Below are 18,217 nucleotides of genomic sequence, written 5' to 3'. Positions count from 1 at the left end.
ACTCTGTGTCATCACTCAGAGATCTTTTCAAGTTGCTCATTTTAACTTTTTTTTTTTTTTTTTTTTTTACATAGCACATTACAGAAACTCTAAGTGGAACTTCAGCACTCATACATGAGTAACAAATACTTACATGAAGGAATAATGAACTGGGGTTCAGTATTACCGGCATATCCGAGCTTTGTGTACCTATTGAGGCAAAAAAAAAAAAGGTTGGGTTATAATATATAATGCCACAAATACCAAAGATATCTCCCTTTTCTGATGACATACTTTTCTTCCCATATCAAAAAGATCCAGAGTTTCCTTAAAAAAAAAAAAAAAAAAAAAAAAATACTGCCAGCTGGGCATGCAGCAGGGCTGGCCATCATTCCAAGATATACTACTGTAGGTGGCAAGTACTGACAGATGATAATGACCGTGACAGCAAAGGAAATTCCACTCAACAAACAGAAAACAGCCTTGAAAATGTGCTTAAGAGACAAAGGAAAGCAAGAGGAAAAGAACTACACACCTTCGCCCACCCGATTTTCAGCATGTGCTACAGATCCATGCATCACTTTCACTGTCATGATGCAAGAAAACTGAAGAAATTACCATTGTATTCACAAAAATGACTACAAAACTCACAGTAACAAAACAATCCAGCTGCTAGAAATGTTGTCACAAGAGAGTTAACAGCGTTGGCAAATTCTAAAACGTGCAGACCAAAATGCACGCTGCATTCAAGAGTTACAGCCTATGCACAAGTTTTTAATAAAGACAGACACGAGAAAGTTCTTGTTTTCTTTACACAGCCCGACAGCTGCACTGACTAAATAAGCAGCATCAGCTAAAGCATGGAACGCTGTAGCAGCACCCCTACAATTTTCAGCACTTACATATAAACCTGGAAGATCTTAGGCTGTATAAAGCAGTAGTTAACTTTACCAAGCCAGAAATCTACGTCAATAAGACAGCAAAACGAGGGGCAATGAGTACAGCAAGAGGTTGGTTTTCGGAGGACAGAAGAGGGGTGGTGCTGCCGCAGGTTTTGCTGCGATGCTACCGATGCAGGGGTTGGCAATTTGCGCACGTGTCTGCTAACACCTACACAATTTCTATCGCTGACATTGGTTGTGTGCATTAGTGCCGGGCCAGGAGAAACGGTATCCTCAACAGGAAGGTATATTTCTCTCTAAATAATGAAGTTGTTACCACGGGACCTCATCTAACACCAAAAACGCCTTGCAAAACAAGTGATTTTAAAGCTGTAAACCTGATCTTGTCCGTAACACACTGCAACAGTTGGGAGTAACCATGCAAAAAGCTTGACTTCTTATTGATCAATGGGAATGTTTACTGAAAAAAAAAAACTTCACAGGTGAAATAATATGAATAATGAAAAAAACAAAACAAAAACCAGAAACTAAATACCAGAAAGAAATTCACACCTTATGAAGAGATCAGCCTTATATACTGTATGTGCCTGAGCTCATGATACGCAACTCAGACTTTGCAGACTTAAAAGTTTTTTTAAATTTTTTTCTTAAGTATCAAGACTTCCACAATCTGATGCTTCTATAGCCTGTCACGCAGAATAAAGCTGTTTGCTGTATCTACATTAAAAGGCTTTTAGTTCTTTAGTTCCACAAGAAAACTAATAAGAAAACCAGCAAATACTGACTCACTCCCTTCTACCTTCCCCTGTAAATCTGGAACTGTGGTACATGGATTTTAAAGCTAAATCTACAGAGGAACTTTGGAGCCTGAAGTCTACATAAACCTACAACTAGATCAGAAGCGCCTTAAGCAAAAAAGTTAAAACTATTTGATTACTAAACTCAGTATTTCAAAGAAAACAAACGCTAAACTGTTGCAGGTAAGGGGCTGTTAGCCGCTTGTGGTGTGGGAGGCTGCCCAGCGCACACACAGCCAGCAGACTGAAAGGAAAACAGTCAAATGAAAGATGCATTTTACATAAGAAGACCATATTCAGACATAAAAATCAGCATATCTAAAAATACTATGGCCTACTCAGCAAGAAGTCTCCTGACTCATGAAAAAAAAAAAAAAGTCACATTTTTAGGTTTCAAAAAAAAAAAGGAAAAAAAAAAAAAACACAAACCCACATGGTTTCTGGTCTCTGAATACTAAAGGATTATAGCTGCGAGTCTCCAATGCAAGGCTTCACATCTCTAGTGTGCCCAGACTTCCTTGCCACACTCTCCTTTCTGCGTCAGGAATGCCACCGCGGCTTACCCATGGGTCAGGGGAAGGACTCCCCCCTACCCCCTGCCCTTGCAGCTCCACGCTCGCAGGCACGGCCAGCCTTCGGCATAGTACTATATATATATATACTAGTACTATGGGGCTCTGGACAGGAGCTCAGGCTGCCAGGCACTATGGGAATACACATACCAAACAGTAAGCTTGTTCTTCATAATTAAAAGTAAAGTGGAGTTTAAAAATGCAATAGGTGAGACAAATAAGGTGAATTAAAAAATGAGTAAAAATTGTGCATTTGAAGAACTGAAGATTTTCATCAATCTAGTAACAGCGGGCTTTTTAAAAAATTAACTTCTTAAAAACTAACTTTTGTAAAGATGAGGCTTTATTCAGACCGATCAGATCTATTCTGTCACTTGAAGTAAACATTTAATTGACATGAAAAAGGACACCACGGGCAAGCTACATTTCACAAGTATACAGTTTCCACAAGCAGTTCATACAGAGCAAAGTCTCTGACTAATGGATGATTCACAGGGGAATGAGGCACACCCTGTCTTCTTCAGGGCAGCAATCACTACCACTACACGAAATAAAACCCTTGATATTAAAGATATCATAAGGCAGTACCAATACTTGATCAGAGTTTTCCAATAAATCATAGCTTGCTGCATATCAGCACATGATTTCCACATCAGTGCTTGCTACACGGCACTGAGAGTAGCAGGAGGGACTTCCATGGAGACAGGCAGGCACATGCCATTTAATGAGACATGAACTCAGCTTTCCCACACTGAATTTGGGGCACTCAGCAGTAAGAGAGCAATGCACTGTACAGATGAGTATAAAAGTATAAGCGGATTTCTATTAAAAAAAAAAAAAAATCTGTAACACAGAACTGATTTACAAAATCCCAAAGGTGAAAACCTGAATTCAACCTTGATCATTCAAATGTTTTCCTTTATTTCTCCATGTTTAGTTACCTGAAGTGTTTCTGCAAGCCTAGTAGCTCATTTCAGGAGAAAACAAAAAAAAAAACCAAACAAAAAAACACACCACAAAAAAATTTGTTGATAATCATGACCTTCACATTTACTTTAGAAGCTAAGCTGTAAAGCATCCAATAGCAATCCACAAAGTCTCCATACATATGTACGTGTAGGTATATAGAGAATCATATACACATACACCATATACACACCCCTCTATACTATCTATCGATAGACTCATATATGGTGCTGATATTCCCCAGTGACTTCCTTGCAACGTCTTCTCCAAAAGGCAGTGGGGTCTCATACACCGTCCTCTGGCCTATGCGGATGCAACGCTGCAACAAACAAAATATGACTTTTTGTAGTGGACATTCATACCACAAATGGGGTGGGGGTAGCAAGTAATGAAGGTTCCTTCTAAGTTAACTCTACTAACCCACATCTCAACTATCTGTGGAGAAATATCTCTAGAGAACTCCAGAGTCACATCCACCTCAAACTCACACCCTGATATTGCAAAGCTCTGGACTGACGTGCCCGAGAGATCTCTGGAAGGACAGCCAAAAGGCTCTCCACAATGTTCTCAGCTGCACTAATGGGATTTCTTATATGTGCTCTCTCACCTAGAACAGACATTTCTGAGGCTATGACATGAAAGCAATGTAACTTGAAGAATTACTTACGTATTAGTCATGCAGATAATTTTAAAGACACAGGAAACGGCGCTTAGGGTAAGAACTTCTAATGAGAACATCATTAACAGAACCTCCATCTGCAAACCACAAACCGTGACCACGCGCCTTTGCTCCCCTTCTTTCCTGTCCACAATAGATGTCATTCTGTAAATATTCTCCCAATTTATACACCCTAGTTCTAGCACAACTGCAGTTTTAACTAAGGGCTGAGGAATAGGGGGACAACTGCTTCACAGACAACACCTTTGCTCAGCTGCTCTAAGAAGTACAACAGAAACAGGGTGGCCCAATACGAGTTGTATCCTTGTCATTTTGCTGACACCTCCATGCAAAGACATGAGTTAGCCAAGCACAAGCAGAGATGAGCACTAGAGGACAAATGCCACCTGGTCTTCAACTTTTGTAGAGCAAACCCAGGTTACAGCCGACCCCTCAGCCACTCCCAATGACCTGGACTAAAAGCAATTTCATGCATAGGACACTTTTTTTAAATGCACGCACAAACAGGAATAAGATGTACCTCCAACACTGGCCTCATTAGAAAAGTGCAATGCAACTTCAAACACAAACAAACAAAAAGAACCACTTTTCTGTAGGGAGGAAGGAGTAACAAACCTGAAACTCTCTGGAAAGAAAGTCAGGACTAGGCTGAAATCAGAATGGTCTCCTTCTGGTTTACCTTCAAGGTGCATAATGTTAGAAGAACAAATTTATTTATTTTTTTCCCCCAGAGAGCTTTTGTGGTTGTTTCTGTTCATCAAATTGCTGTCTCTTCATGATGGCTTTGTACCACTGTCCACCATCTGAGCCACAGCAAACCTTCTGTGCAAGCTCTCACTCAAAATGCAACACGTTCACTGCCTCGTATCTTACCTTGCAGATGCAATGGGCTTCCCAAGCACAGTAACCTGTACAGCATACACGTTAGCTTGGAGTGTGTAAGTCCTGAAATTCTGCTTCAGTGTATTCACAGCCTGCACACCAAGCCCAGCAAGGCTTCTCTAACTACACGCACCTCTACAAAGTCCTATGAGGGACCCATCCAAGGGGTCATGCTCCAAGCCAAGTCTGATATTCAGCGATGGGATTAGGCTTTACAGAAACTTAAACTGCATTTAGTTATTTATGAAATTTGAAGCATTACTTATATCTTTAAATTACTATTAAGTAAATAACATTATGATGAATGGATCAAGATAGAAGATACAACACCAAGAAAGGTTATTTTATGGTTTCACTATTTCAGTGTTTCATAGCAGGCCACTGTGTGAAGGCACACCAAGATAGTGCAGATGCAACTTAACTTCACCGAAGCATGTAAATTCTTCGTTGCAGGTGTGCATACAACAGCAACAGTCATTGCTGACTAAGTTACCTTAACTCTAGGAAAATTGTAATTGAGCAGGTTGTAGGAAGCACTACAGAAGAGCTCAGAAAGCAGGGAGATTCTAGGGACACACACACACACACGTAGTAATATACTCAGAAGGGCATGAAACAAATCAAATGGCAAAAATTCCAAGTTTTTAAACAGAACGGAAAGGATTCTGCTCTTCAATTCCCAGCTCCTTACAGACAGTCTGCCCATCAAAGACTTCATCAAAAAGGGCTTAATATCCTTTCTTAAGTTAAAACTTTCCAGTTTTAACTGGACATATTCTACATAGACAGAATTTATAAGAGAGTTACATTGTTTTTACTGCCTGAAGTCTTAGATAACAAAAATGCTTTAAAAAGAAGTGGAAAACTTCTGAAACATGGATGAGGCATTAGTCTTCATACATACAGCCTCAGGTGACTGAAAAGCCTGAACAAGTCTTTGCTTTTATTTGTTGCTTTTCTTCTGCCATCCTTCTTGTACACTAGATGACACTGAAAAGCCTACCGAGTATTTACTTTTCAAATCCCTGTAAAGAGTAATAATGAGAAAATGATGGCGAAAGAGGAAAGCCATCCTGTCCCTTTAAAAAAGGTCCCAGCTCTAGCATCAGGTGCAAATTGGTTAAGCAGCAGCAGATCAGAAGTCCCCGAAGGAACTGATTATATTAGGAAAATGGGACTTATATTAATAAATTAGTTTACTATCTCTCTTCAGATGTCCTTGATAAAACACAAGATAGCAAAAGACTTTTAAATCTGTCACGCCTTTCATATTTTTCTATCTTTAGCTAAAATATATATTACTTTTACACATCACTAGCTTGCATTTTTAAATAGCAACTGCTCCTGTCAAGTTTTAAAACACCTGTTGATCAAAAAATGTTTTAAGTAATCAATAGTGAAAGCCAAAGAATTAGCTCTATAAATGGAAAAAGCCCTCAAAATTAGAAGTGTTCTCAGATGAAGAATCTTGATAAGCTGTAGATGAGACACGTGAAGGGATGGTAAAAGGGGATATTTCAAGGACATATGGGACCCCTAGACAGCACAGATGTTACAAATCCATCAGTCTGCAACCTTGGCCTTGAAATTAACTGCATTACTGCGTATCTGAAACTATTTTCTTAAAATATTTCCCCCCCAAAATATCAGTCCACTCGAACAAGAACTTTCACCTTGACAACAAATACTTCTTCACCACATATCTACCTGCCACAGTAAAACAGACCATAAGCGGATGGAAGTGGTGTGCAATTTAAAAAGTAAGCTCAAAAGCAGCTTGAAAGAGAAATGCTTCTAACAAACATTTTTTTTCCTAAATAGGAAAAAATACACCTCTAAAAATAGTTAATTTATCTTTAAAAGCATCCATACTTTTGTATAGAATATTTATCCAGTGCTGCTTTTTATCAGCAGCTGCATCTTAACCCAAAGCACAGATGTGACTGTAATGCTCGCTAAAAGCATTGCTTTGCTTGCTTGCTGTAAAAATCTAGCTAAAAGGTGTAGTGAGAAAACAAGAAGTCACGGCCACAAACAGCAAGAGCTGAACCCTCCAGGTGCGTGACTAAGAAGGACACAGAGGCAACAGCAGCCTGTGCTACACAGCAGTCAGAATAAATTCACATGCATTGTAACAGGAGTCTCCAGGTGACAATTTTTATACCAGTCTGGAGGACAGAGAAAGCTACCACATTGTGCAGCTTCTAATTTTACTAACGTTTGGATGGAGTAGAAGCTGCGCCAGGGGAGGTTTAGACTGGACATCAGGAAAAATTTTTACACTAAAAGGGTCATTAAGCATTGGAATGGGCTGCTCAGGGAAACGGTTGAGTCACCATCCCTGGAGGGATTCAAAAAACAGGTAGACATAGTGCTTAGAGATATGGTTTAGTGATGGTTTTTGTCAGGGTTAGGTAGATGGTTGGACTAGATGATCTAAGAGGTCCCTTCCAAACCGGGCAATTCTATGATCCTGCAATCTACTTTCAAATTTGCTCCATATTTACTTGCATCAAAATCTTAGAAAAAAAAATAAACAAGCATTGATAGCTTGACTCTGGAAAAGTTCTCTTATCCTAAAAGTAAACAGGAAGATAAGATGTATTTATTACCAAATAACTCCAGCTTATGATTGAGTCATGAAAAGCGTGCTTGAAAACCAGCCCGTGTTTAAGTGTTTAAGAAAATCCAATTCAGCCATTCTGATGATATTACCATCTAAATTTGTAATCCTAGTCAGTTTTATTTACATTTGTAAAATCCATTTCAAATATTTAATGCTGACATGTACTTTAACACAGAAGAAGTCAGCTTTCCTTTGACTACATTTTTCTCAAAGTAAGAAGAGCAAACGGCTTTGGATATTATCTTTGTATAATGAAAGTAGTTTGTGTTGGCAAAAGCAGAATGCTCTCTTTTTACTTACTGCTTCCTTTGAGACTTCTAGACTAATTCATTTTAACAAGTGTCTTAACAGTGCCTCTGTGTTACACCACACCCACACAATACTAACCTATACTGCTAGGTTTCTTAATAAATTTATATTTCATTTCCATGGAAGTTGTCTGAGCATTTTCCACAGCCTGACTACTCCATGTGATATTTGCAAATAACAAAGAAGGAAGGCCCCAAAAGTTTGGAAGTCTGCATGACTAATTACTTAATAGCATAAGTTACTTATTAGCTTATTATGAGGGGGAGATTAATTTGGCAACTGTCTACATCATTTGCCCCAAATAAGCTGAACATTGCATGGATGTTTGTCAGAAGAAAAAAAACCCAAAAGAATAGATTAACTATACATACTTTTCAGCAGATGAAACAGGGAGGGATCAATTAAATCAAATACATAATTGACAAGTAAATAAAATCTTGCACTTGAAGAAATTAAACAGGCAAAATTTGAGTCATATGATGCAGGAAGAGCCACAGCTGATACAAATCTGACTTAACTTGGAAGTTTTTCCAAACAAATGCAATACGGTGACTAAAACTTGTAAAGTTATTCCACGTTTTAAAAAGCTGAGCATTTGTGCTTGCTATTTGCACAATTTCAGCACTTGAGAGCTCCAGCTTTGAACCAACAGCTACTATGCTATTGCCCCAGTCACACCAGTCTGAGCAGAGGGTCAGATGATCCGGACAGACAGCTACAGCATGGAGAGAGAGAAGGAGCGCACAGCGAGCGCTGCAGGAGACTCCCAGCACACCTCCCGTCTGCCCACTGGTCACCACTTCAGCAGGCAACCAAATGTTTTCCATCAAGAAGAGGCTTGCATTAAAACACCAGTTTACATACTTATCATGTTACCCCGTGCTTCTAATATAAGACAGCTTCCAATTACAAACGGTTGCCTTGTAGAAAAAAAAATGCCCCACTAAGCTGTGGACAAAAAAACCATACCACTGGATTTTGTTTAATATAAAAAGCAGGTCTCATTTAACAAGATCACAGAGATTCTGAAGTCTGACTACAAATATGCAACCAGTTATATCGTAAAGGCTCTTGTAGATTATAAACAGCATGATAAATCTAAGACAAGACATGACAAATAAAACGTTAATACTGAAAAAATAGGTAAATAAGAGATGCTGCATCAACTAAAGAATTAAAATTTGGATTCATTCATTGATAGCAGGGTACAATCAAAATAAAGTATCAACAGACAACCTCCTGTCTGCATCTTGCTCTCTACAGATGGAGTATGCCAAAACACATCCTGTGCACAGCTGCAAACACTCAAAATGACCACAAGAGAATAATAAAGACAAAAAGGAAACCCCAGAAAAAAAAATAGCTAAATTTATCTAGAGTTTTTCCATGTCTAGTCTTAAAAATGCAAACTCATGATCAGAACAAAAATGAAAAAAAAAAAAAATTTAATTATGTTATACCCTACATTAAGTCAGTGGATGAAATGATGACTTTTTCAATTTTGGATATAATACTCCTTGTAACCGATTAAAAAAAAAATATATAAAAAGAAAGCAATATATCAGCACTAGCACTTGGAAAGGACAGATGCCTCATTTTGATGGTTAAAATTAATCCGGCTATGGACACTAACAAGTTTGCAATCAAACTGGTATTTTTAAGCACCTACCCAAGGATGATTTTTGTTAGATTGGCAGACCTAAATATATTTTAGCTCAGTGACTAAAACAAACCAAAAATTAAAAAGTAAAGCAATAAAAATTTGTTTTCCTAAGCAGAACAGATCTTATCAGTTTTATTTGGAACAAACTAAAACAGTATTTCACTTATTTACTTCCAAATTTAATGTTTCCTCATTAAAGTCTTTAAACAAAGAATGTTTGCCCAAAATTAGTTTTAAAAAAAAGTTCGTTTGAAATTGTCAAAGCCTTTTTGCATTTCCCCGAGAAAGCCTGCGGTGACAAAATTAAATGTTGAAACATTATGTTGAAACTTTTAAATTGCATGAACTAAAAGACCAAGTGCAAAGTTTCTTATACGTGCTATAAAATAATATAGAGGCTGGATAACTACTCAGGAACTAGTGCAGTAGTTCTAGATTAGTTGAATATACAGCTTCTAGGAGTTCAGATGAGCAAATGTGCAAAATTGCATGATCACTCTCTTGCAATCAACATGCTTTCTGGGCAGAACGTTCAAGCCAGGTAATAAACGACCAAGAAACAAGAAGAGAACCTGCCCTGTCCCACCCACAGCCCTACCCTCCCTCAAACCCTTCCTTATAACCAGAGCCATACTCCGGTCCCAGCGACTGCGCAAGCTTCCCACGCACACGTGAGCTCTGATGTACGCAGAAGGTGGCTCATTTATCTTTAACTTTACAGAGCCAGCCCATGGATGCAAGTGGATTTGTCCTCAACTTGGAAATGCCACCTCTCCCTTCTTTTTTAATATATATGTATCAAGCCTAACAAAGACACAGGAAAAGAAAAGCAGAAACAAAAGGACTGGAAGGTGCTGTGCATCTTGGATTGCTTCTGACATGCATTCCAATAAAATATAAACTGATTCCTATAATGGAATTCCAAAACATGTGTGTTTTGAAAAAAATATATATATATATTCCTAACTGAATTCTTATTATTCCTAATTATATTGTAACCTCTGCGCACTTAGTGTTACAACATGGACTGTGATGTACCAGAATCATTTAAGAGACACCACAGGTCATCATAGGACTTCAGAACCTGTTTGCAATTATTAAAAATACATATATTAAACCACAACTCTCAATCTAGCACAACTCCTTTTTCCATGTTAAGGATGAAGCATTTCCCTCTCCCTCCCTAACCAGTTCAGCTACTGGCAAGCAAAAGATACTCTTAAATCCTGGAAGAGTATTTTTTTCCATATTCGATTAAGGAATTATTTTGTTCATGCTTTCCATACTGAAAAGTTACTTCTGGGATGACACAACATAGAGAAAATTCATCCCAAAAGAGAACATTTTCATGAAGACTGGAAACCGTCAAAGGTCATGACAAGATATCCAACTGAAATATTAACTGCGAGAACACCACGGTGCTGATATATTTATACTAAATAGAGGTTATGATTTGAAAATCTGTGGAAGTAACCCATGTCTGGAATATTAGGAAAGAAAAATCATTTCAAGGTCCAGTATAAGACCAAAAAAGTTGCAGAGAAAAAAAAAAAAACAACACACAAACCAGGCTCTTGCTTCCCCTTTCCTTCTTTTTATAGCACTGCATTTCTCACCTAATGTATCTTTGCTGTTCATTATTGAAGATTATTAGTTTTCATGGTTCTTGTACTCATTTACACTACCAGGTCAAAACCCAGAAGAGAAAGAGAACGACATAATCCTGTCATAACTTCTCACATCATAGGACACTCAACCCATAATACTTCACTCGACTTCAGAACATGAAGCTATACAGGTGTTGTATGAAGATTGACTAGAGAAGTTCCCTAACGCAAAAAAATCCTGAGCGGACTCAATTTTCCAGGCTCTCAGCTCCGAGGGAACCCAGACAGCCGTGAGGTATCGAGGGACTCTCATGCTCCTACCACAAACTTTCTCCAGTCAACTCTGAAACCTTTCATCCCCACCTAGTCTTCAGGAAAGAAGGAAGAGAAAAACCCAAACACACCCATTCTTGTAAACTGTGTAAGGGAAGTGAAAAAGGGGCCTAGCTCGGCACACGAGAAGAGATGTAAGAAAGTAGGATGTGAGGCAACAGATTTTTTATTTATTTTTTTTTCCACACAGAATCACATAACCAATTTACTCAAGAGAACCAACATACTGACCCTACCGACAAAAGACTCTGGGGCACATTGGAGAAGCTGGTCACCTACGACACTCAAGTATTGGTTGGTAAAGGATCCACCTGACAGCCACAGAAAAACTGTACACAAGCCTATAGAAAAGGGAAAGTTTAGGTACAGAATATACAAATACTTTTCTTTAAATCACTTTCATTGCTAAAATTAAGCTCTCATTTTGGAACTGCAGTAGGTTGCACAGCCACTTACTTCAGCTCAGCTGAAGAGTCATTAATTTGAACACTTGCAATTATCTGCCAACTCAAATGAGCTGGGTTCAGTGTTATACAAGTTTATACTAAGGAAAAAAAAAATGCATTCACACAGAAAGACACAGTTAAAATCTACTTGTCAACCTAATCAAGCTAAGTTCTGAAGTGGCGTAGGAAGAGCTTTTAATCATGACTCGCAGGCTGCACTGTGTTTGTCTGTAGAACAAGCAGCAAGAACTATTCAAATACCCAAAAAGCCACAGAGCAAAAGGCTGCAGCCTACTGAGATTAAAATATCAGTAAGAGCCTTTTTCTTTCTTTGGTGGGCTGTTCATACAGTTTATGGAAAGAATTCCATGTAATTTTTCCTTGGGTTTTTTTGTATTTTTATTTTAAAAGGCATGTAATCCTTAGATACGCCAATCTGAAGTCAGTCCCATTCACATATTTACCCGCTCTTACCAGGTAACCATTATCTTATTTTCTAGATATCAGGTTTGCTTAAGCAAAGAATGCAAATTTCAAGATAACAAATGTAACACTGAAAGAATTTTTGCTGCGCCCATAATCTGATTGCCATGTCACTGACTTTACTCATTTGCTAGCTCCAGCTGTGTGACACGTACTTGGATGATCCCTAAAAAGTTTGATTAACCTGTTAAAACCTCAAACAACGGGGACCACATGATCTACCCAAGCTCTGCTGTGCTTTGGTCTCTTTATGCTTTAAAAAGGGTTCTTAAAATTTGTCTGATCTGTGCAGGCTGATGCTGAAAAGTACAACTCTGCCACCTCTTATCCATCCCCTTCCCCTCGATCTTACCTGGCAAAAATGAACACACACACACACCAAAAATAAAAAATAAAATAAAATAAATCACTCAGATGAACAAACTGAACCTGTGGCTACACGCACAAGACACGTAGGAAGACACCCTTAATACCTCTCCTACGTCTGCCCTTTTGCTGATTAAGGTAAATTCTGCTTGGACTGTAAATTAATTATCATCCCCTCCCTCTAGAAAAACCCTACTTATTGGAAAATTTGTGCACTTTTAAGGCTTTCCCTGTTCTAAAGGCAGTTCCTTTCCAACTTTCTGCTTTGGCTGTATTTTCAAAACCTCTTTCTTTTCCTGTTTTCAGGGGCTATCTTTAAATTGCCTGCTTTCTTCCATTTTGGTAGATAAGACAGTACCCTAGGTGAGACCTCAACTGATCTGCACAGAACACAAGGCTGACAGAATTTACATGTCATGTTCTTGCTTATACACAAAAAATGAGATGGGGTTAGGGAGGGCTTCACCAATTAAAAAAAAAAAAAAAAGCTATGAGCACGATTACGCTATCACGTCCCACTGCGCTAGTACCCACCTATTCCCCTATTTGCCTCAAGTATTAGATTTCTCCTTTGTAAATTCACCACTTTATACCTTTGAGTACTGAAGTCAATTAATTCCAACAACCCCAACGCTCTGTAATGTTTCCAGTGCTAAAAATCTTTGCCCACACAGTTTCCTGAAGCAGAACTTCAAGGAAAAACAACTTTGAACTATGAAGAGCACCAGAAGGGAAAAGCCTAGAGAGCAGAATAGGTTGGTCTATGTTAAAAAAAAAAAAAAACAAAACAGATACACAATGGAACAGCATCTTAGAGAGATCTTTGAAGACTGGGAGGGAAATAAATAAATAAAACAGGAGCAAGACTTAGTGAACATTATATACTAGACCATCACAGAGTATGCCCTGTGCACTGAAGTGGATTAATGGAGTACTTACAGATCTTCCCCAAGAACGTCTGCTTTAACGCTCGGGTCCCTCACTATACCTCTCACATTAAAAAGACAAAGTCATTTCTCACACAGCTATAGGCTAGCACGTTGTTCTTGCTTGGTATCACTGAAAGCTTTAAGTCAATCTCTCTACTCCAGTGGTCACAACCTGTATTTTGCAAACCTATAAAGACATAATTACTGACTTTAATGGGACTACCTGCAACGTACAAACACATGGGATGGGAAAAAGCCTCTAGTGGCATGCAGCAGAGTACATTACAGATCTTGAATGATAAACAGTGCATGTAGACATCATGTTCAACTCACACTTCCATTACACTCAGCTACAGACTCTTATTCCCGCTGTGTTAACCTTCCTTCATCCCACAAATTTCAAGATTTTAGTTCTTGCTCTAACTACAGGTATGACTTCCTCATACAACTGTTAAACATGCATGTATTACAGATATATATATATATATATGCCTGTTCTTCTTAATGACCAATTTATTCATGTCCTACACCAAACAGATTCTCTTGAAGGGAAGATGAGCATGTGCTTTCAAAAAGCAAGTGCCTGGATTTCAAAAGAACTTGCCCTTTCAGAGTATTGTCAATACTTGTACCTACACTGCAGTCACCGAGAAATTTCTTTGACTATGTTTAGCAAGATGGATGAGAGGGGAAAGAAAAACGACAAGTTAAAGAATCATCATGCCATCAGCGCTAGCTAAAGAGGAAGAGCCTTGAAAGTACATCAGTACTTCCCAGTAGAAGCCTGATGCATAACGCCTAAAATGAAATATTTCATCTTTAAAAAAGTAATAATAATAATAATGATCACACCCCAGAGGGCAGGTCAGGGAGCAGTTTTCACTTCCCGAGGGCGCTCCTGCAAGCGGCACCAGGTAACCCCTCCAGGTGTAACCCCTCCAGGTCGGTGTAACCCCTCTCTGCGGGCCGGCTCCCCAGCCCCGGCCTCCAGTAGCCAGGCCACGGCGGGGAAGGCAGCCTGGATCCCGAGGGCCTTCTCCCCAACCACCGCTTATGCTACAGAGCACGGGCACCGCGTCCTCTTCATCAGCTGGTGGCTGCTAAACAAAAAAGAAGAGTTTCTAAAACGGATTTGGTTCAGGTTTGACACTGAAAACTGCCTTATAAGGTAGAAAAGCCCGAAAGCAGGAAGAGGCTTTGACAAAACTAAGGAAGTTCCTCTGCGCTTGCTCGCTGGAGGGGGAGGGGTTCTTTTTCCCCTTCCACAGTGAGAAGTTAACACAGAATAAATGACATTATCCACATTAAATAAGCACATAAGAGGCCCCCCACCCCACCCCCCGACGGCGCGGTGACTCCTCCGAGCCAGGGCATCTCGGGGGGTGGCAGAGTCGTTGTCCCCACTGGCCACCCCCGGCTCCGGCAGCCGCACCGGCTGCCCCGCACCCCGGCAGCCACCAGCCGAGGAGCCGCAGGCGGCTGCTCCGAGCGGCCCCGGCCCGGCGGGGTGGCCCCAGGGCTCGGCGGCGGCGAGAGGAAGGGATGGAAGCCGTCTGCTCCCCTCAGCCCAGACCAGCCCAGCCCAGCCCAGCCCGGACCGGCCCGGCCCACCCGCTACCGGCACCGCGGCGCCTCGGGCGCGGCCGCCCGGCCCCGCCGCGGGCAGCGCGACCCCCGCCGCCATCTGCGGCAAACGGAACCCGCCCGGCCCCGCCCCGGGCGGCACCGAGCTGTCAGCGGCCGGCCCGGCCGTCGCTCACCCCGTGCCGCAGTCCACCACACAGGCGGGAAGCCGCCCTGCCATGCTCCTCGGTAGCGGCGGTGCTGGGGACGGCGGGCAGCCCTGGGCGCGCTCCGGCGGGGCTGGGCTCGGCGGCGGCGAGGGAGGGAGGGAGCGAGGGCACTTCCGCAGGGCGGGCGCTGCCTCCCCCGCCCGCTTCGCTCCGCTCGCAGGCACGGCCCGGCGAGCCCAAGATGGCTGACCCGCCCCTCCCTGCGCGCGGCGGCGAGGGCGGGCGCGACAAACCCCAGCCCTCGCCTGACGTCCGATCTCGCGGCCGCGCCCCTACGAGGCGGCGCGAAGTGAAGCGGGCGGGAGGGTTCTTCCCCGCCCCGGCAGCTGCCGATCGCCTGAGGGGCGGCGAGAGGATGAGGGCGAGTGAAGCAGTATTTTAGTGCTGAAAACTGAGAGTTCGGGTGGAAAAAGTGAAAAAAAAAAAAAAAATCTTTTCAAGGGCTCCCTCTCTTCTTTCTCTCTCTTCCTGCCTCTCAAGCCTCTCAGGGTCGGAAGGACAGACTGCTGTGCTCACCGGGTCTGGCCCCGTGATGTGCTGTAGCAACACGCTACTCTTTTGTTTGCTTTCAAAGTATTTTAATGTTTTAACAGTTCTGGTATTGCGGCTTTTGGGTGTTTTCACTCCTCTGCTTGCTGCCGCCGCCTCGGCAGTGCCAGGATGTGACCTTCCTGGTGTAATCCCTTCCCAGGCTGAGAGCAAGGTGGCCCAGGAAAAGGAGTAATTGGTGGGCGTTTCATTGGTGGTCCATGAAAAGGAGTAATTGTCAGGGCTCAGAGTGCACTAATGGGCCTCGATGGCCCTAATTAGCATCACCTGGGGTCTCCACCCCAGGCTGCCTGCCCCAGGGCATAGGAGACGCATCCCCAGTTCTTGGCTGCAGGTGTGTGCTGTCCCACCCTGGCTTTCTGGCTTTTTGCCTTGTTCCCATGGGCCTCAATGGCCCTAGACCTGGTCTGCAGACCAACATCCTGGCTTCGCCTTGGAGCCGTTTCACCACCATAAGCTTGGTCTAATGATCTGGACTCTTGATTGAGCCTGCCCGCTATCTTTGGGTCTGCTCATCTCACCTCAGCCATGAACTGCAGGACATGCCCAGGCTGGTGAGTCCCCAGCTCCGCTGGCTGTGTTACTGCAGGTAGCTCCATGTCCCTTAGGGAGCCGCCAGCCTTCTAGGTATCCTCACAGTGGTCTTGCTTTCTTCTTCAAGCATTGGTCCTCCTCGCTTAGTTTAAGGTATCTCTAATTCATAGGGTCATTCCCTGAGCTCACTGTAGAGTTAGGCAAAAGTCAGTCCCAGTGCAAAGTACATGCCCTTCAGGTTGAGATAAGAGGAACCAACACCATCCCTTTTTGTAGCAGCAGCTAGACAGTTCAGTTGTGAAGTTCAAGCCACCATCTGGCTTCTGTGGGCTGCCAGATCTTCCTGAGAAACATAAGCAAGGAAAGGAGATAGTGCGAATGTTAACATTTTTATTTTAATGTCAAAGCAAATTATGAATAGAACATTATGAGGCAGTTTACAGATAATGAAAGGGATTTCTGCAGGATATTGTGTAGCCTGTGAGCTATGCTGTGCTAGACTATGAAAGATTAGTATCTCTGAAAGCTTTAGAGAGGAAGTGCAAACAGCCCTTTTTTTTTAATGCACATGCCTGTGTGTGCACAGGTACGTATTTATCTAAAATAAATACAGTTAGTATGTAAAGTGCCATGTGGACTTTTCACTTTCCTCTTGGTTTTATTACCTGGAGTTCAGGGTTACGCATGCAGCAGGTTCAGCTGCTGTGTCAGGCAGATGGAGTCCTGGAGCGAGGCAGCAGCTTAATGCTTCAGTTGCAGGAGTTCAGGGAACCCCCCCAGAGAAGCGTGAGAGGAGGGCCAAAAAATTATGGTGTGCAGAAAGTGTGGAGCTGGCAGGTCTTGTCCCTGTTGTAGAGCCAGCACCGAGGGGATCCGCACCACCGAGTTAGTCTGCCCAGCTGTAGTGAGTTTTGAACAGTGCAATCCTTAGCGTACCATAGCTGGCTGTTCTTTATTACCTAATATTTCCAAATAACGCTCCTGATCAAAGCTAAGCTTTAATAGCAAAGTCAAAAGACAGATAGTAGAACTGCTATAAAAGCATGCTAATGACTTTTTGCTAACAGAGGAATCATTTCAGTATAAAACACTGAATCACACCCACAAGCACTTACTGTAATGCACTCTACAGAAAATATCCCACAGCTGGATTTATTTTTTGCCTCCTTGTGAGTGCAAGTGTTTTCTGCAAAATGGTAACTGAGCAGGAAAAAAGAAGTACTGCAGTTCGTATGGAAAGTGAAACAAATCTGTTAAGTAACTCTATTGCGATCTCTTGCTATCAGTTTGTGTTCTTCCTGAGTCTGCGTTAAGAATGACATTGAAAAAGAGCAGTGCTCATGCATTTTGTGTTACTGAATTACAGTGGAATTTACATGTGAGAACCAAAAAGCACAGGATTTCTCTCAATATCGAGGTGCCAAGTCAATCACAGTTTTGCAAGGGAAGGGGTTGAAAGACTAAACTCCCTGGCCATGAGATCTCATGTTTCATTTTATTAGTCTTGCCGGATGCAGTTCTTCAGGTGGCAATGGACCCGAGCCCCAGTCCAATGAAATAAAGGTGCAAGATTTCTCTTGAAGCGATATTATCTCATATTGTTGTACCATAAACACGTTTGGCATATTGCTCATCAAAATTAAAATTTCAATACTGCTTCCTATAATACTTCCTACAAAGTACCCTTTGTACTTTTGTGCATTGGCATCTAGATTATCTTGGTGGATATTTTTAGTGTAGAAGTCTTGTGCTTAAATTACAAAATTGAGCTTATAAAGCTAAAATTGAGCTAGATCCATCAG

At 41.6% G+C, this 18,217-nt stretch overlaps 1 protein-coding gene across 1 annotated transcript in view; it reads right to left on the bottom strand.

Moving 5' to 3' along the window:
- ACTR3 (actin related protein 3) overlaps positions 1-15,532 on the bottom strand; it is a 31,513-nt gene extending 15,981 nt beyond the window's left edge. Inside the window, exons 1-2 of the mRNA XM_074146023.1 lie at positions 15,300-15,532; positions 134-189 (exon numbers count right to left, since the gene is read on the bottom strand). Coding sequence (XP_074002124.1) covers positions 134-189; positions 15,300-15,343 — 100 coding nt within the window. The 5' untranslated portion in view covers positions 15,344-15,532. The remainder of the gene's footprint in view (positions 1-133; positions 190-15,299) is intronic.
- Positions 15,533-18,217: the final 2,685 nt, after the last annotated feature.

Source organism: Numenius arquata, chromosome 3, assembly GCF_964106895.1.
Source record: "Numenius arquata chromosome 3, bNumArq3.hap1.1, whole genome shotgun sequence".
Taxonomy (NCBI): domain Eukaryota; kingdom Metazoa; phylum Chordata; class Aves; order Charadriiformes; family Scolopacidae; genus Numenius; species Numenius arquata.
This window is presented reverse-complemented; position numbering and strand designations above follow the sequence as displayed.